This window comes from Cyprinus carpio, chromosome A3, assembly GCF_018340385.1.
Source record: "Cyprinus carpio isolate SPL01 chromosome A3, ASM1834038v1, whole genome shotgun sequence".
Taxonomy (NCBI): domain Eukaryota; kingdom Metazoa; phylum Chordata; class Actinopteri; order Cypriniformes; family Cyprinidae; genus Cyprinus; species Cyprinus carpio.
Window position 1 is genome coordinate 25,201,975 of NC_056574.1, and position 21,253 is coordinate 25,223,227.

The 21,253-nt window shown below is 36.6% G+C and overlaps 1 protein-coding gene across 1 annotated transcript in view; it reads right to left on the reverse strand.

Moving 5' to 3' along the window:
* Positions 1-21,253, reverse strand: part of LOC109055817 (glutamate receptor ionotropic, NMDA 2A-like) — a 123,660-nt gene that overhangs the window by 19,894 nt on the left and 82,513 nt on the right. Inside the window, exon 5 of the mRNA XM_042725861.1 lies at positions 2,645-2,847. Coding sequence (XP_042581795.1) covers positions 2,645-2,847 — 203 coding nt within the window. The remainder of the gene's footprint in view (positions 1-2,644; positions 2,848-21,253) is intronic.

Genomic DNA, 21,253 nt, shown 5'->3' on the forward strand with positions numbered 1-21,253 from the left:
AATGAGAGAGCCACACATTCGACTGCCTAGGCAAAATCCAGTTTAAAATCAATCTCTTCCCCTTTGCGCTGGCTATGACGCACACAATGAATTCCCCCGGCTCCTGCAGAGGCTCTATTCAAACTCTCACAAGGCAGAATCCATATTATTACAGGCTTCCTCCCATTTTGATACCCAGCGGCAATAAGAGGGGCTCCTTTATGTCACCAGACCACTTCCTCGCTGCCTTTACTACACTAATTACATTCTTATGAAGACACACTGTCTGCTATGCTTGTTTCTTCTTTTAGAGATTTTTTTTTTTTTTTAATATGGCAGCCAATTCTGATCACTTGCCAAGACAACACAAAGTGTGAAAATCTAGGAGTTAAATCTAAGAGGTAAAAGTTCGAGGTGATAGTCTGAGCTGATAGAGTTGACAACAGGCTTCAGATATTTGAATTCTGACATTTGCTTATAAAGAACAAATTCTCTCTCTCTCTCTCTCTCTCTCTCTCTCTCTCTCTCTCTCTCTCTCTGTGTGTGTGTGTGTGTGTGTGTGTCTTGGTCACTGAAGCATGTTTCCTCTGTGTCTGTGGCTTGTCAAGCTGGCACTGCATCAGTTTCTGCAGTTCTACAAACCTCAGCGGCAGCTAAAGTTGAGGGTAAAATGACAGCTGAGGATACCAGATGAGCTGCTGTTCAACTTCACACATCATCATATTTATCTCTGACAAAGATCAGTCAGAGTCTTAGACTGTCTGTCTGTCAGACTGGGCCAAAAAAGTTGAATCTTCACACAAATATAGCTTTTGGGGGGCTTAAAGTATTAGTTCAACCATCAAAATGAAAATTCTGTCATCTTTTACCTATCTTTATTTCATTCCAAACCTGCTAACTCTCTTCTTTCATGAAAAAAAAAAGCAGAAATTTTGAAGATCTACTTATTTTGAGGTCACACTTTTTATTTGATATAAAATCAAATAAATGCAGCCTTGGTGAGCATAAGAGACCTCTTTCAAAAACATTAAAAAAATCTTATTAACTCCAAACTTGGCATTATTTACTTACCCTCATGCCTTCTCCAAACCTAAATGATTATAATAATAATAATATGATAATAATTATTATTATTACAATTTAAAATAGTTTTCTAGTGTAATAATTTAAAAAGTGTAATGTATTCCTGTGATGCAAAGCTGAATTTTCAGCATCATTACTCCAGTCTTTTGTGTCACATGATCCTTCAGAAATCATTTTAATATGCCGATTTGCTGCTCAAGAAATATCTCTTATTATTATCCATGTTGAAAACAGTTGAGGCACTTCTAATGTTTTTGTGGAAACAGTGACACAACAACATAAAAAACATAAAATTCCATATTTCAACAATTTATCAAATCATTGCATAAAAAAATAAAAAAAAAAAAATCATCCCAGATATTTAAATTATAGGGTCCTGAGTAGAGAACTATGCCTTCAACAATGCTTCAGCAATGAATACTGTTTATATCAGTGATAGATGAGCTTTCAAATAAGTAAGAAATCTGTTTACTGCGATTATGACTCAGTAGTTAAGTTGACTGAGTAATTTTATGATAAAAGCAAGCAGATGAGGAACCGATAAAGTTAGGCTGAGAGAGAGACACAGAGAAAGAGAGACAGGTCTATCTCAGGGAGGACCAGACTATATATCCTGCCAGTGTCTTTGCATGCCTCAGTAATTTCTTCCTCACTTTCCTCTTCCTCCAAACAGACACAATGCTTGAACTGGGATTGTGCCATTGAAGGAAGATAACAGAGAACACTGGCCTGTGTGTACATGGACATGTGTGGCATCCATGTATTCTCTTGTGTGTTTGTGTGTGTGCTCAGTTCTTTGATGAGACTAATCTTCATGCATACAGGGCAAGCTATAGTTATCCTATGAGATCATATATTCTTCGCATTTCTATATATTCTATTAAGCAGTGTAAAAAAAATCCAATAAAAGTGTTTCTTTACATGGGCAGTTTTCACACTTTGTGTTAATCATGGCTCACAGATCACAACAACTTTTATGACTGTGCCTTTTTTAATAAACTCAAACATGTAAACTACTGTTCATAAGTCTGAGGTCTGTAAAATTTTTAAAAAAGATAATAATTTTATTCAGCATTCATTTGATCACAAGAGGCAGTAAAGACATAAAACGGTTTTCAGCCTTGATAAGAAATGTTTCTTCAGCACTGAATCAGCATATAAGAATGATTTTTGAAGGATCATGTGACACTAAAGACTGGGGTAATGACTGCTGATAAATCAGCTTTGCCATCACAAGAATATATTAACAATATTTCATATTACTGTTTTTACTGTAACTTTAGAAAAGGCATTATTTTATTTTAGAAAATGTATTTTTTTTAAAAAAAACCTTTGGGTCTCCCTTGGACAACAAGCACCTAAAACTCAGTTAACACCTGTAAAAATCCAATTCAGTGTCAAGCGGACTACAGTATGTATTCATGCAATCAACAACCCTCAACATATATCAAACACTCATTAAGAGTGCTCTAACATCACTCTACGCACCTCTCTAGGGTCAGTAAGTCAAACATCCATCGGTTTGAGAGTGATTCTTTCAGGAGATGTGTGAGTGATAGAGAAGGTGAGCAGCAAGCCTTACTCTTTGATGTGTTTGCGGCAGGGCACAGAGTTTCTCATGCAGGTGCCTGTCAGGCGCTCCACATTCTCCACAATGACAAAAGGCTTCTCCTCTAGAGTTACAATGTTCAGGTGATTGTCGTCTGTCTCCGCATCACCAAAAGAGTTGAAGCGAGGCCACACAGGAAATTTCAAAGTCAAACTCTGGTTCTCCCATTTGCCCATCTGGAAATGAATTGAAAAGAGGAGTGTCACATTATTGCTCAATAGCTTACTGGCATTATTCTTTTACTTAATATTGCCAACACATCAAAGTACACAATAACAACAGTGAAAGAAAGAAGAAAAAATTCGTAAAGATTAAAAAATGGGTGCTCATAATTGTAATAAAATTGCTTTTAAAAATCGAACTAAAATTAAAATAATATTAATGAAAAAAATATTGTAAAAGTGTGAAATGTGAAAATGTATAAAGTGTGAATGTGAAATAAGTTCTTCAAATTATTTCACACATTTATAATAGTGAAAGAGAAGGTGTGACTCTGTCTCAACCTTACCAGTGTCACACTAACATAGATTAGTTTTTCCTTTGGATGCCATGTTTGTCTGTGTCAGTCTTCTATGGCTAGACTGTGATCACTAAGCATGTATTTGCTGAGGATCCATCCATGCTTTGTATCTTTCGCTCTGTCTCTCTCTCAGTCCCAGAGAGTAAGGTGTGGGGATAAAGCAATGCTTGAGAGCAAATCATATCAGATCCAGAGAGGCCAGGCAAACACATTGATCAAACAGTGCCACATAAGACAGTCCCTGTGTCTGAATATGCAAAAATACACAAAAACATGTGGCATAAAAAAGATAAAATACATTTCTATAGTATGTCGTTTAAAAAAAAATTAAAAATAGTTTACAATTTTAAATAAATAAAACAAATAAACAAACAAACTTAATACACAAAAATACAGGGACAGGAAAAAGATCAAATAAAATAAAATAAATTGTAACAGTGCATACAGTATGTTGTATAATGTTACAATTTAACATTGTACTGTGTAAAAAAAAAAAAAAAAAAAAAAAAAAAAAAAAAAAAAAGGTGTAAATAAACAAATAAAACAAATAAAACAGTTCCACATAACACAGTCCCTACACACACACTTAAACACACAAAAAGAGTAAGGAAATGCCAGTAAATCATAAAATTGTACAGTATGCTTTTTTAAATAAAATGTATTAAAGAAACAAAAAATAAAACAAAAATGAATTATATAAATCAAATAGTGCCACATACAGTAACATATAGATACCGAGTTTCCTTTGTCAGCAGCACAAAATTAAATGTAATACTCAAATACTGCCATCCATACTTATGTGCATAGTTTGAAAGTGTTAGGTCAAATTAATATAATGTTTAAATACTTCATTAAACAGTAGACCAGCAATTCCCAGATGATATCCGGAACAGTGCCATTCTGAAGAACTAGAAAAAGAAAAAAAAAAACTGAAAAAGACATGACAGTCATGACCAAATTTTCCTAAGTGTGTCAGGTCAGTACACTGGAGAGTGATGAGCAGTGATCGGGGGGACCGGGGTATCTCAGTAGCTGCAGTGGTGCTAACCAGTGTCACAGGACATTTGGGTTAATGCTGTTAATCCTATCAGCATGCTTTAGGAGGAAGCTGTAATCGCGTTCCTCCTACCCCTGATGAACCGAAGACTAAGGATGTCTCCGACAACGCCAGAGTTTCCTTCATCAGCAGCACAGCCCCCAATTCATCCGCAACCTTATTAGAGTCAAAGTGCCTTTCTTTTTTATTTACCCCCTCCAACTTTCTCCAATGCTTCTTGTTCTACGGTGTGAAAAATTCATTTCATTAATCTGTCTCATTTGGTTTGATGGCACATTTCTTTTGTCAAGCACTGTGGGTAAAAATGGCTCACCAAGCTTATCTGTCTCAATTGAAGACGAAGTAACTACTTGCAGTGTCTGTCGAATCCAGGCTTACCATCCTAAAAGTATGATTTATGAATTTGATGTTTTCAGATTACTTTCTTTATTGAAAATAAAACGACACAACTCCTCTTGTACTGTCAGTTGTTTACAGAGATGACGTGCAATCCTTTTAGTAACGCTGGAGTAAAGGCGTGTTATATTCAGGCACAATTCCCGCTTTGCGTGTCGACAGCGGTGCTTATGAATGTCTGGCAGGACACATACAGTATGTTGCTGTACGTGCTGATGATGGAGCGATAGGCCACAAGCAGTTGAATAATTCAGTGTGTTTTGGAAGGGTGGGCTGACGTCAGCGAGCTCACCAATGAAAACAGAGCACAAATGCTAAGAACAACAGAGCGCTGTCTAGAGTTGAAACTGCACCGAGCCATTAATTCTTAATGGAACAGGATTCAGAAATGGCTAAACCCAGCTCTAGTCCCTTTTTTCACTCTTATCTAACTTCCTCTCCACCGTCTCATATGTAGAACATCTTTCTCTTGCTTTCATTCTGCTCACTTTTGGTCTTTGGCTCAGCTCTCTCTCTGTTTTTTACCCGTTATTTGGAAATGTTTGAGCATTTGTTTTTGAAACTTTGTTGCTCTTGAAACTTCACAGTATACATTCATTGCAAATGCACACACATACTTACATTGTAAATATACACAGACATGGAACGTCTGATGTCTTTCAGACTGAATATAAACAGTATGACTTAACAAGGGTATTGTTATTCTGTGCCAAAATATTCAGACCAACAACACTGTGAGTGTGATATTACTTTCAAACAACAGCAAAATAAACAAGATGCAATTATTAAGTAACTTACTGTACATTAAGTTACTTAACAAGTAAGGAGGGGGAAGTCGTGGCCTAATGGTTAGAGAGTTAGATTTTGTAACCCAAAGGTTGTGGGTTCGAGTTTCATACCGGCAGGGATTGTTGGTGGGGGAGTGAATGTACAGCGCTGTCTCCCACCTTCAGTTCCATGAATGAGTTTCCCTTGAGCAAGGCACTGAACCCCCAACTGCTTTGCGGGCACTGCAACAAAACATGGCTGCCCACTGCTCCGGGTGTGTGTTCACAGTGTGTGTGTGTGTTCACTGCTGTGCATGTGCACTTTGGATGGGATAAATGCAGAGCACTAATTCCGAGTATAGTTCACCATGGCCACATCTCAAGTCACTTCACTTCACTTCACTTCACTTCACTTCACTACACTACATTTTAGGGCTTGTTTACACCTGGCCACTTCATGCGTTTTCTCTGATTGGATAGCGATTTGATTCCTACGCTGTATGAAAATTTAATGGAGTTCACATAAACGAAAGCAACAGATTTGTGTTGCATTTTATTAACATCAGCTAATAAAATGCTTTATTAGCTCACTGTGAATTTTGCCAACTAACATAATCTAGCCTTTAGCTAAAAATAATTCCAAATGGAGCCAATCAATCAGTGTTTTGAATGAATTTATTGAATGAACAACTCTGACTATGAATCACCCATAAAGCTGGTCAGTTCTATCATTCCTAAATGAAAAGCACATTCTATATAGTAAGAATGTATGTAGTATGAATGCAATTCAACTGTACTACTTTCATCATTGTCATGTGTTAGTTGCGTCGCCTTCACTGCCATTCACAAACCCTCTCCCAGATGCACACTTCAGAATCTCAGAGAAAGTAGTATGTGATCTGGCTACTTTTTGATTTGGATGCAGCCATATATATATATATATATAGGTGAATTATGCACATATTGTAGTTGGTATCCAAACTTTGTGAAACCATTTAGAATGTCTTTGCTCATGAAAAAAGTAGTAAATTGAAAAATCAAAACAAATAATCCATGTATAAGGCATTAGAATCTGTGAAACCTTGTGAAATACTTTCTCTTCTGTGTGAAAGTTCTTTGCTTTTAAGAACAAAGCGAAAGAGAGTGAATATTCAACCATCCATAAACCAAAAAGACACTTAAAAAGGAAGAAACTTGTAAAGCAGAGAGAGAAAAAGACAAAGCAATTGGATAGACTAAATTGATGAAGAAAGGCTCTTGTGTTCTAGACACTAAGTAATGACAGTGTTTGAGCCACTTAAAATCTAATCAAACAACACAGGCAATGTAGCGCCTGTGATGAAAACAGCCCCATCCCGCCACTATGCAAAGCAAGCCGGCTGCGCCTATGCATTTCAATGACCTCATTAGATAAATATAATTAAAAGGAAGCTTTATGAAGCAATGGAGCAGAGAATCAAAATTAAGATGCTTAATTTCGTCCTCATTGTATTACTGCTCTTAATAGAGAAGTAAGTTTGTTTTCTTATTTCATTCGACTTTAGTTGTGTTCAGCATGACAGTGAAAAGAGGTTATAGTGGATACAGGAACAAACTAACCTCTGACCACTTGATTTGAGGGGCCCCAATGGTTACAGATGTTGTAAAGACAGTTTATTATAAGAAGTATTTTATTAAGTATTTAAATTAATTGCAGATCAAAAAAGGTGTAACTGAGAAAGTCCTAGGAAAACGGAAAAATGTATTAAGAAGTTGAGTGAGACTAACAGCAACGCACTGACAATAAATTCACTGCTGTTGACAGATAATGTAGATTAAACGTGAGGAAGATACTACCCTTACCAAAAAGTAATATACTTCAAGTTTATTTTATTAAGTATACTTAAGAAAAGTTCAAGTATATTTTTAAGTATACTTTATGTAGCAAGTATACAAATATCAGTGTTCTAGTAGTATATTTGTAAGTGTACTGTTTCAATATTCCTTGGGACTAAATTGGCACACTTTCTTGTATATAAAAGTATACTTTTAAGTATACTTTAAGTATAACAGTAGCAAACTTTGAGTACACAACTAGTTTACCTCTATGTTTGTAGTTTGTACTGCAATTATACTAAAAGTGAACTTATAGGTATACTGATAGTTTACTAATTAAATACTTTGTACACTTTGAAGTATAGTCTTTTGAAGTACTAGTTTAGTAGTTTTATACTGCAAGTATACTCATAAATTTTCTTTAAGTGAACTTTACATTATACTTTAAGTATACTACTATGTCCCTATTTAGGTTTTAATTTGTATATATTTTGTTATATGAATATCTGAATATACAAACATCCAAAGAAAGAACAGGGTATCTGCTTGTAAACAAAAACATTTTATTCTAGCTTCATGCATTCTTTTTTTTAAACACTTTAATGTGGGTAAGTTTCATAAAAAAATGAAGAAATAACATTTTGAACAAAAAGTTGAAAAAAGACTATGAATTGGATTCAGAATGATAATCAAAACGTCGATGGAGTGGATCAACACCCCAAAGCTTGACTGTAATTATAACATCTTCATCGCTCGACATTTTATTCCATAACATTACAGTTTAGATGCTGTTTCTTGTCAGTTGATCGCGTTAGATTACATGTGTTAGTATCTGTTGTTTCTTTTTCTTCTTCACTTGTGTTTTTTTGGAAATTCTGTAAAGAAGAAGTGTACTAGCGCCCTCTACCATATAACAATGAAAACACGGATTCTAGGAGCACAAGTATAGCTCAAATATATTTAGATTTTTTGTAAGTATAAGTCAATTATACTTAAATGTCATTTTAAGTATATTTCTAAGGAATACATAAAGCCCATTTCTAAGAAGTACGTAAAAAGTAAACTAAAAGCATACTTTCCTATTTTTAGTTTAAAAGAAGTATACTAATAGCACACTTGAATAAACTTCTTTTCCATAAGGGTAAACCAGTGCTATAGGCGATGTCAATATACCAAAAGTCAGGAAAAATGCTATAGAGCATCTACTGTGAATGCAGTGCAACTCTTTCGCCAAGCAGTAGTTTGATATATTGAACCTTGTTTTACGTACTGTCAGGAAGGGTACGGCACACTGTTACTTGTTCTTACTGCTGTCAGATGACAGCTAATAAACAACTGCCATATTGTCACGATCATCAGCTGGAGTGCCCATGAACTCCTATAGAGGGCACTCCCACTCAGGCATCTTGTATTTCCATTCTGAACTCCAATTCCCATCCTGCTTCATACCTGGGACTGATTGCACACACACACACCTGCATCTAATTACACACACACCTGCAGCTAATACACGCGCACACACACACACATCTAAGCAGCACACTCACGTCAACTCAGTGCGAAGTCTTGTTTAGTCCTGTCTAGCATTTCCGAGCGTTTTCCCTGTGTTTGTTCCTTCCGTGTCTGATCTTGGATTGTTTATACCGACTGTGATTCTCTGCTGCCTGCCCCGACCTCTGCCTGGTACTGTTATTGATTTTGGATATCCCCTGACATACCTGAGGCTGTTCTCTGATCTCTGCCTGTTTGACCATTCTTGACAATAAAGTACTGCATATGGATCCGATTATTATTTCACCCACTATGAACACACACAGGAAAAATTAAGTTTGTAAGGAGACAGAGATACATACATTTCTCAATTATTTTATTTTATTAAAGAAAATTAAAATAAATCAATAAAGATACCATTAAATAGTTATCTTCTAAATGTGTACAATAATTGTTTTTAATATTGTTTATTTGTTTATTAATGTAACCCTATTTACAAACTACATATTTATCTAAAATAAAATACATTAAAATTAAATTAAATTAAATTAAATTAAATTATATTAAATTAAATTAAAAAAAATTATTGCCAGTGAGTTCAGTCATATACTTTGCAGTGTATATATTGATCTGCCCCACTGACCCGCAGTGCATGCAGCACATATGGAACGATCTAATCTTGGGGAAAAGATTTGTCCTCAATGGATTTCTACACTGCATCATCTAACTTTCACTGGGAACTATTTATTAGGTGCTGGATGACTAGAAAAGTCATTAGCACTTTACCACAGGGATAGGAAATTAGCATTTTAATTGTTTGTGCGCTGTGCATTTCCATGGTCACGGTGCAAAAAGATTTTGTGCTTTTAGATCTCAACCTGCTTCTATTCCAATCAACATCTCCCCCCTTCAGGAGTGATTACATGAGTGTCATACAATACCAGAGGGCTCTTCACCTTCAGGCCCCGGGAGGATGAGGAAAAGCTTGCGACAAACCTTCCTAGATGCTCTGCCCTCAAAAGCGACAGAGAGGAATTGAATCGAATGAGAACGCCTTTGCCCGATGAAAACAGTATAATGCCCATCCTGGAGGCTTGTTTGCAGAGAGCTATTAAGATAAAACACTCCATGTCTAATTTGGTTGAGGAGGTATAATTAATGACTCCTGTCCTGTGCAGAGGGGAGGGGCTGTGTGTACACTAAGCGCTAACCAAACAGCTAGCTTAAAAGTGGCTGACACTCAGCAACATGTCTGCCGCTGCCCACTCAAAATTCCACATTAGTAGAGCTGCGGCTTGCTGCAGAGTATTGACCTTGGATACTTCACTCTATATATTTCTACAAGCATCATTTATTACCAGGGCCAAAAGACGCTTAAGTGAATTATGATGTGGGTACTGAGTACTGATGTGGGAGTCATACCCTGAGGGTTGATTAATTGTTCATATCAATGCTGCAGAACAGTGGAGCACCTGACAAAAATAAAATTCTGTTCATTGACATGGTCCTGGAAGTAGAGTGATGGATAGAGATGACCATGAGAACATACTGCTCAAACTTTCTTAAAGGAACAGTATACCTTAATATAAAAATACACTTTAATATCATTCCATTTGTTTCTTTACTCAAACACAAAATTAGACATTTTTGAAAAACGTGCCATTCACACATTGTGTTGTGTTTGTCACAAAAAATCTATTGTACGCATTTAGAATACAATATGTCATAGAGACAACTTTTGTGATGCTTTTATGGTACATCTGTTTCCCTTTTGAAGCTTAAAAGCCTTACTTCCCATTCACTTACACTGCATGGAATAAATAAGTCCAGCACATTCTTCAAAATTATAATAATCATTTTGTATTACAAAAAAGTAATAAAGTCATACAGGGACATGAGTGTGCATAAATGACAACAGATTGTTCATTATGAGTCAACTATTCTTTTATCTTGTCATTTGAATGGCCAGCAATTAAAGAGAGGGAGGAAAACCTCATAGGTTTATGTGGTGCACATTGTTCAGCCCATTAAGGGAGCAATTATATTCTTTTTTGTTTGTCAAACTGTGGACTCCATTCGTCAAGTCAAGTCTGGGTTTTCTGTGTGGGTGGCAGTTGTTCTGTTGAAGTCTCATGTGGATCCAAGATCCAGCATTCAGCCAACATGAGACAATGACAACAGATTCTCTGGCTGCCAATCAGAGTTGAGGCTGAGTTTAATCACGGAGGCTGGAGCTGTAATTAGCTCTGCAGAAAACCAAACTCCTCCGTAACGTCGGAGGAGGATGGATTTGCTTTAAGCGTGAGACGTTGATTATTTATAGTTCCATGGTGGTAGCAGAGCTGGACTGAGTAGCATGGGATTTCTGTGTGACTGAGACATTAAGACGGGGGAGAGAGAGAGGGAAAGCAAGATAAACAGAGGAATAAAGGAAACAGGGCTCTAATGTGCGTCATGAGGTGCTGCTGCGCAGTTGTTTTCACCACAGCCTCTGGTCACGATTTACAGTGAACTGCTCTTTAATTAAAAGCAGCGACACTGTCTGATGAACTGCCTCTCGGCCACAGTTTTGCCACAGAGGCTGCATTTACACTGCATGTCTTAATGCACAGATCCGATCTTTTGACCATATCCATTTTTTTGGCCCATCTGTTTACATTCAATTTAGACATGACTGGTATCCGATATCTGTGTTTACATAATTTCCACCCAAAATGATTGTGAGTGATCACACATGTTAGATCCTCAGGTTTTGAATGGCCGTGCTATTAAAATTATTTATATAATTCACGTTGAGTGGCCATTTGGCTATTATTTGCCAGCATGGACAACGGCTGTCATGGATGTTTTGCAGCTCAAAATCTCATTGAACGGATAAATGACGGAAAATTACGTTAATTTTCATTTGGTATGCTATTTTATACAGCTCGTTAGAGGTAGAATTCTTTAGTGAATAAAGTAGAGCCAAGATGATATTTATTAAATGAATTTGAATAAATTAATGAGAGATAGCGAGACTGTGCAAGTGTGAAGCTTGCAAACAAGTGAAAGTTATCACCTCATTGCTAAGAAATATAATGTAGCTTTTAGTAGTGAAGATGTTGTATTTATAAAATTCACGGGGCAGAGGCTGAAAACCACCCCCTGAATGTGCAATTTTTTTAAGTTCCTTCTCAATAAAATGTGAGTGCCTACAGCACATCAGCATTAAAACGCTGTCTTTATGGGCAAACGTGTCGCCCACACATTGGGAGTTCTGCGAGGAATCGAATGTGTGTTAAGACGTAGGTCGGATGTCCAGATATCGGATATATATCTGATTTAAAACCATATCTGGAAACGGCTCAGATCGGAAGCAAAAAATCGGATCTCGTGTGGATTTACACTTGTGCATGAAATTTCGAACTGTGTCAGATGTGGGCAAAAAATCGTATTTTTTTCTGCCAGTGTAAACCAGAGTATGTGAGCGGAGTGGAGCGGCAACAATTTCCTCTCTGCGCTCAGAGCATTTAATAATCATTCCGCTCCAGCTCCGCTCCGGGTTCACAATTTACCGCTCCACTCCGCTCCCGCCCCGTTCACTGATACCAGAAACAATGGTATTTCAGTATGTTTGAAATGTTATGTTCATAACGTAGCCTATATTAAAATAAAAAATAAAATAAAGAAAATAACAGGAGAGTTTCAAAGTGGCTTAGACTATTGTGTGCAAACTCTTTTTTTCCTACCACATGCTAAACTAATGACATGGTTGTCAGCATTAAAAGGTATAATTGCTGCTTTCTGCTGTGCAAATTTTGTTTGTGATGAAAATAACAAAAATCCACGGATCGATGCATTTATGATTTCTGCTCATTCAAAATCAGATACAGATGAAGTAGCACTGTAAGATTACATATGTTTGAATGCATTATTGCGAAAGCGATTGCGTGTGAATGTGCTGTACCTGTTTAAATCATGTTTTAACACGAAAATATTCAGTAAAAGGAACAGACAAACTCCTTGAGAACGAGCCTATAACTTCCTGCTTGGCTATTGCCGTCATTATAATCTTCTGATTTGAGAGATCCATCTGTATCAAGCTATAGCTAAATATGTTTAACGTGAATTCTTGCTAAATATGTGGGTATATTACGGGCCATTGGCATGAATTGTATTCGTGATGGGGCGGTGGTGGAGTGCTCTTGGAGCGAGTGAAAACCACAACGCTCCTACTTTTAAAAAATCCAGTCCTCCCTGAGGATTTTAGGCAAATTTGTGTTTCATACAGTAGATGTATTTTGTGATTTTGATCCTGCCTGAATCAAACAAGTTTGTGTTTTTCTCATACCCCCTGGGTGAAAATTACAGAGAAAATTAAATACTGTTTTTCAGTAACTTGGAGGTCCTCTGAGAAACTGAATCCCATTTGTTTAAAAAAGCATGTGATTGTGATAATTTATTTTTTTTCATATTGCTCCTCTTTATTTATGTTGACCTTGCCAAATATCTTAGGGCCCTATTTTAACGATCTAAATGCAAAGTTTAAAGTGCACGGCGCAGGTGCACTCAGGGCGTGTCCAAATCCACTATTGCTATTTTAACGACGGGAAAACGGTTGGCGCGCCCGGGCGCATGGTCTAAATGGGTTGTCCCTATTCTCATAATGAGTAAAGGGTGTTTTTTGGGCATAACGTGCAATAAACCAATCAGAGTCTCATCATCCATTCCCTTTAAGAGCCAGTTGCGCTTGTGCCATGACGGATTTGCTATTTACACGGCGGACTTTGCAAGCGCAAAGACAGAACGCATCTCCGAGATGGAACAGAGCTGCTTGTGCTCAAGCAAATAGATAGCCTAATTCTGATACATGCATTGACTATCCATTATGACATGTAGGCATTTTTATATTTATGTAGCCTACACAATAATATTATTTTACATTGTAATCCTTTAATTTTTAATATTTGGCATGTTTGTGTGCTGCTGTGCGTCCCTGTGTGTGTAATAAGCAGCGGTTATGCGCGTTGTTGACTCGTCTATACTAACGCGCTCTTTAAATAACAAAGAAAAAACATTGCGCCAGACTTTAGACCAGGTTTGAGTTGGTCTATGGCGCAGTCTATTTTCAGTTCCTCAAAATAGCAACGCACCAACAATGTGCCTGAACACACCTCGTTCTCAGACCAGCACGCCCCTGAGCGCACAAATGGGCGCAAATGCATTTGCTATTTAAACAACGCAACGCAGGACGGGAAAATGAGAACTGCGTCGGGCTGAAACTAGCAAAAACACTTGCGCCGCGCATTGCGCCACATTGCGCCAGGTGTATGATAGGGCCCTTAAAGTTTAATTTCCAGTAGATGTATGTCACCTCTGTCACCTGGTGCACCTTTTAGCTAATCAGTCTGACACTTCGTCTTAATAATTGTATTCCAAGTTATATATGTTACAAATCCTCTCCAAATAGCACTTAAAGGGATAATTCACTCAAAAATGATAATGCCATTATTTACGCACCATCATGTCACTCTAAACACACACGACATGTAGATTAAAAAATAGATGTTTTTTTTTTTCACAGTGTATTTATTTGTAACCACAATTTAATAATGCTTCCTTAGTTTTAGTTACACATTGGGCACATTTTACTTACTCATTCCATCGTTTTATTCAAATCATGGCCTCAATTTAACTAAATTAAGGAAATGAATAACAAGTTGCAGGAACAAGTTCTTAATTTTTGTCCACAATATCTTGTTTTTATCACATGACACCTTTAATATAAATAATGCACAAGTCCAAAGACCACTTTTAATGATACCTTTATGATGTAGTTGTGTCATTTTGGAGATTTGACAGCCCCAGTTTTTATTCACTTTTTATTATATTGAACAGAGTTCAATATACACAGCGTACAAAAAGTCATAATGGCTTTGGAACATTTTTTTCATTTGAATTTTCATTACATAATGACTGAGAAGAAGGAAAAATAAAACCATTTTCTCTATAAACACAATCTGCGTGATACACTGAGCCTTCACACATATTAAACGCTCCATCCTGCCTTAAAATAAAAGTCCTGGCACAGTTCAGTGATGACTCTGATGTTTTAATGAGCCCTGACTGAACAATATGAAAAGCACATTGGGGGAAGGGCTTGGGGGATTTTTTTTTTTTTTTTTTGGCCGCCTAAATTGAAATTGAACATAGTGGTGAAAAATGAAGGCTGGTTTTCAAGGTGACAGCATTACAGTTTGAGTGCTATAGTACAGAGCTTGTATTCCCCCTCTCTCTGTGTGAAAAAGGACATGAAGAAGAATGGAAGCAGGACAGCAGCTTATTTCTTGCAACTATAGGCCACGGCTTAGTGGCCAGGCCAATTCACCACAGGTCTCCAGTAGGTCACGCAGATAGGAGGACCACTTTAAGAGGGCTGACATTCCATTACTCTGTTGGGCAATAGTATCAGAATAATCAGCGATACCCAGATTTATGGGCAATATCCACCACCCCCCCCACCAGAAGGGATTCCAGATGGGAAGCTTCGGCCCGCAAGTAAATGACACAACACAAGCAATTTGCCACACGGCCGCCGAGAGTGAAGGGAGCGAGGGGGAGAGCAAAAGTGACAGACAAAGACAGAATGAAAAGGATTTCTGCATAATTTTTGAGGAGATGAAGGCCACTTGTGCACCATTCCAGCTCATCAGTAGTCGAAAACACCTCTGTTGCCCTCCCCTAATGCCTTACACCATTCTTAAATCCATTCAACGCCTCCACTCTAAAATAAAAGCCATTTGTGCAAACACTTATTCACCAGAAGAAAGCTGTAGTCTCGAGACGACTGCCTTCTAATTCCTTCTCCTGCCGACATCTTGTTTAAGTGATAACCTCTTCTTGGGGGACACACATGCAGTGAATTCTGATGGCTTCATTTTGAACACAGCCTCTCCCCGTACAGACAGACAGCTGTGTGGTGAAACGGCTGGTCACACCTGCGTTACGCTACCTAAATGTTTTTCTGCTTGTTCTTCTAGGCTTGTTTGCTGAGGCAGAGAGCTTACAGTGACACCAGTAATTACACAGTATGGAAAAGCCGTTCTAGGATCACGTTTCAGCTCTCCAGAGGATCACATGCTTGACATTATTACGAATACAGCTGAGTACTGGAAAACAGCTAGAATACTTTTCATTGAGATCCTTTAGGTCTACTGACAAAAAGGTAAATTCAATTTTGAAGACAGTAACTTCATTATTCAACAAAACTGTCAAAAATTGAAAGAACATATGCAGTTTTCATTTTTGTTTTTTATAATAAATTCATTATTCAGAGAAACTGATAAAAAAGCCGAAACAAATCATTGTAACATAACATTGTGACATAACATACTGTAAAATGACAAAAAAAAAAATCAATACGTAACATTATAGGTGGCAATAATTGGCAAAAGTACTAATAGATGGTCAGATAATGTTACCATGAGAGAAAGAAGGACACACATTTTTTTCTAGTTTCAAAGTAACAAAAGAAAAGACAACCGATAGTAGAAGGGAATGAATGGATAGGCACAGCTAAATGACCCAAAAAGCTATCTTCTTAAATGGCTGCATTAGTCCATCCCTTTTTGTTCTTTCTCAAACCTGGGGTTGATGTGACGTAGTGGTCACATTATGGGCTGAAAACAAAAGGACAATATCCACTGTAGCAGGCGCAGCTCTATGCTGTAGGGTGGGCAATAGGGCTCTCACGGTGGGGCAGACAGGCCCTCACTTAACCTCATCTTACTCTAGGGCAGCTGTATCAGTTAAATATTTAATAAAATGCCAGCCCCAGCAAGAGGATCTGTTGTGTTGCCTTCCTCCTTTAAAGTTATCTTTCCTGTGTTGAGACGGCACGGTGAACACTGATTGGAGGAATGAGAGTTTCTGCTATCAGACCGAGCACAGCACTTCACTGTTGACCATGACAACATGCAGCGAGTCTTGACCATCCCATCAGTCAAACTCTGTTGATTTGATAGGGCATTAAATTAGGCAGCAGACAAGCACATCATCAAGTGTATCTCTGTGGCAGAAAGCAGTGGCTATGAAGGGCAGAGCTGTGATTGTCAGTGTAGTGAGGGGTGGAGATGGAGAGGGGCACGGCCGTAAGTATGACGGACAGCGGAGGTGAAGAGAAACACACCAGGCTTACTAAAGAGAATTATACCTTATCTCTGCTGGATGAGTCAAAGCCAGTGCAGGCAGCACAAACTCTGCCTCAGGCTCCCAACCTCCTTTTCTAGAGCTTTTTTTCAGATGTTCTGTCTTTGTATTTATCTCTTCGCTTCTTTCTTTCTTTCTTTCTTCCTTTCTTTCTTTGGTTGATAAATTCACTCTTTCTTGTAATTATTTACTGACTCTATATTTAGTGTTCTCATTCTTTCTTTTGTTTGTTTGTTTATTTGTTAGTTCTTTTTACAATTTAGTCTCCTCTCTGTTTGTTTGTTTGTTTGTTTGTTTGTTTGTTTGTTTCTTTCTTTCTTTCTTTCAGTTCCAGTGCCAATTTAGTTTTCAGTGGCATAACAAATACTGTATTTGACTGATTTTGCATTGATTTGGTCAAAAAAAAAAAAGGGTTCAAAACATATCTACTGTACTGTTTATTACTTGCTGCTGTTTCTTTGTAATTATTTGTGAAATTTACTATTTATTTCTGAGTGAAAAATGTTCCTACATCATTTTTTCAATGTATATCAACAAATAAATTAAACAAATAAATACAAAAAATGTTTGTCATCAAAATAAAATAAAACAATTATTTAAAAAAAATTAGAAATCAACTACAGTATAAGAACATTTTATTTTTAGTGATTATGTTTAAAGTATATTAATTATGAGTTATAAATATATTAAAAACTAAATATGTCTTTCTTTCTTTTTCTTTCTTCCTTCCTTCCTTTCTTTCTTTCCTGTTATTAGAGAGCTGTTGGAAGGTCAGTCCCCAACAATTGGCCATGTGTCACAATCATTTTCCACTGAGAGAAGGCAAAAATGGCAGAGAGATCCATTTCACACTGACATAGCTTACAACAACTGCCTTCAACAGAATCAGTTGCAAGAAAGTCCCGAGGGTATCCCACCACCTCTAACTTAGTGAGCAGTAAAGTCTTTTGTGTGTGTGTGTATATGACAGGAAAAGGGAGAAAGAAAGAAATGCTGTATGTTGAGTGTTACTTGACCAGCAATTATGGCCCTCAGAGTCTCAAATCTTTCCTCCATCTAGCGGTCAATCCTCTGTCATGGAGGGATCACTCAGATAAATATCTCTCTCGGCTAAGGTGCTCACAGGTTCAGTGCTATGGCCCCATGCAGCGGCTCTGTCAATAAATACAATTCTGAGGACAAACTATAGTGAGCCACAGTCCAACAGATCTCGGGGATCAGATTTTGATTACCTCAAGGTTCAGATGATTTCCAAGCTCACTGGCTGCAATAATACCTGTGCTTTGAGCCACAGGGACGAGCTTACGGATGTTTGCTTCAGGTTAGATAACAAACACACTTTTTAAGCATCGAAACGGGCGGCAGCCAAATTAAGCAAATAACAAGATATTAGATGTCAGAACACTGTGAACCAAGCATGCATGGATTGAAGTGATAATTCATGAATATGTAAGTGCAAAGCCCAGATTATAATGTTAATTATTTACTAATTTGGCTACATATGATTCCGAGACACTCTGCACATCACAGACTGTGTGTTTTATGATTCACACTGAGATTTACTCTGTTATGTGGGCAGTACGTGCCACACAAACACACACACACCACTGCCCCTGTAAGACTGAAGCGAATGGCCATGTGGCCCCTGACTGTACCAGTCACTTCCAGGCATTGAAGAGGCCCATCAGCAGCCAAGATGCTCAGACTTCATCAGTTTTAATTAGCCGATCATGTTCTCCTCCTGGCTCTCCATGAGAGCACTTTTCTCCCGCTTGGCGTCAAAACAGAAACACGGCATATCTCAACCACCCCCAAAACAATCAGCCCATAGAGCCACACTGGCCTCATCAAGCCTCGGGTTCTGGAGCCTTCTCCATCGCTCCTTCATCTCTAATTGGCATTCAGACCAGTTCTCAACACAGCAGCTGGAGCAGGGTCTTGCCAGCACTGTCTGTTTGGCTTGAATGCAGAATGATTGGTGCTTTTGTGAGGCAGAGACTTCTTTGTTCATTCCATGTTACACTGCCCTAAGTAGACCTGAGCATTTATGTATATATATATATATATATATATATATATATATATATATATATATATATATATATATGTATATATATGTGTGTGTGTGTGTGTGGTGTGTGTGTGTGTGTGTGTGTGTGTATGTATATATATATATATATATATATATATATATATATATATATATGGAAATACAAGAAGTATTTTAGAAAACAAGTACTAAAACATACTTCTTTTTATATTTGTTATAAATTAATTATAAATGATATCGTATTACATATTTATTACAGGTTTTATTTAAACCATTTTAATATATATTATAGTAATATATATATATATATATATATATATATATATATATATATATACATATATATATACATATATATATATATATATTACTTATTTATTTATTATATATACTACCTGTCAAAATTTGTGAATAATTACTTTTTTACTTTTTCAAAGACAACTCTTATTCTCTTCAACACAGGATTGGATTGAATAGACTAAAAACAATATTACAAATTAAAATAACTGCTTCTAAGTGAACATATTATATATACATAATTTATTCTTGCGATGGCAGTGAACCTGAATTTAAGTAGCCATTACTTCAATCGTCAGTGTCACGTGATTCTTCAGAAATCATTCTAATATGTTCTTTCAGCAACATTAAAAATGTTTTATTATGATTATTATTATTTTCCTGGTGGCTTAAAATTTCAATCATACAAAAAAGCACTGTGCCAGTACCACAGTACAGCAATACTACCAGAGTAAGTTAACTACAATATATAACATCACACAGAATGTCATATTTATGTATCATGGTACTGCAAGCTACTATCTGTTTATTTTTTATGCTGATTTATTTTTTATACTGCCATGCTGAGAATGAATGGAGTCACTGCACATCAAAAATCAACACACACACACACACAAAAAAAAAACTATAAAACTATTATTATTTCTCAGACTGAAAAGGGTGTTTGATGTGAGCAGATCAATGGTGATATTTACTTGTTAAATATGACCTGAAATTATAGCTCCCGTATCTACTCTGAAATGTCAGTCACAGTGGAGGCACTTCTTTATACAGTCAGAAATGCTATGAAAAACATAGTTTTTTTTTTAAAGAAGGAAAAAGGTAATGGTTATGACACTAGTGTCCATTCCGCTTAAAACACAGCATAATGACTGCAAACTTGTCAGGGTTGTGCTTTTCTTTTAAAACTGTGGCTGGATGAAAAGCGGAGCAAGGACTCCAGCAATCTACCTTGACATAGTTGTCAAAATAAAGAGTTAACCTGTGTGTACTAATGATGAGCAAAGCAGCGAATCAACACTTTGCATATACTTCATTTGTGTGTCTATTTTGGTGTTTTAATGAATGCACATAAAAAATATTTTTTAAAAAAGCTTGAGAAATAAGAAGCTCACAGGCGACAGACATTCCCATGTCGTGATGAGAACAAAACCGTCCCAGTCACAATAAGATCAGTTGAAACAAACAGAGAACAAACAGATGCTTGTGTTTGGCAGAGCTGCCTTGACATAACTTGCAGACTTATCACAATCACATACTTGGTAAATGAAAACAATGGCAGAAATTGTGTAAACTGCTTTCATGGCAGCCTCAAATGTTGTGAAATCATTAATAAACGTTGTTTCACACACAGACACTGGCATTTACAGCCAAAACCTATTTTGTATTACATGTTTTATATCTAGCTGTAGCTTGAAAGGTAGCTGAAACTAATTTTCAAGCATTTCCTAGTGCTCTAGTGAAGAACACTTCCAATTTCTCAACTGCTGCTACACCTGACTGAAACTGCAGCTCTATAATCAGAAAAGGTTTTTGCAGTGACAAAACAAATGGATATATTATTAACTTCCAGTTAATTTCTGGTGACATAAGCAACAGCAACTGTTGGCGATGCGGCAAAGTCAATTCAACTTTAGGCAAATGACCTTCAATTTATTCAATTAAAAATTCAACCCCTGAATCATCAGTTCTGAATTGTGTCCTTTATGTACAACTTTCTGTTTCCAATCTGCATTTTTATGCATCATTACAAAATTAATTGCTATTAATTTTGAACAACCCTGCTGAACCGATCTTGTTTTATCCTTAATGAGTGGGTCTGTATCTAGATCACTAATAAATAATAATTATATATATATATATATATATATATATATATATATATATATATATATATATATATATATATATATATATAAATCACTAATAAATAATAATAATAATAATAATAAAGTATAAAATAAAATAAAAAATCACTATATTATAAAAACCTGACAAAATA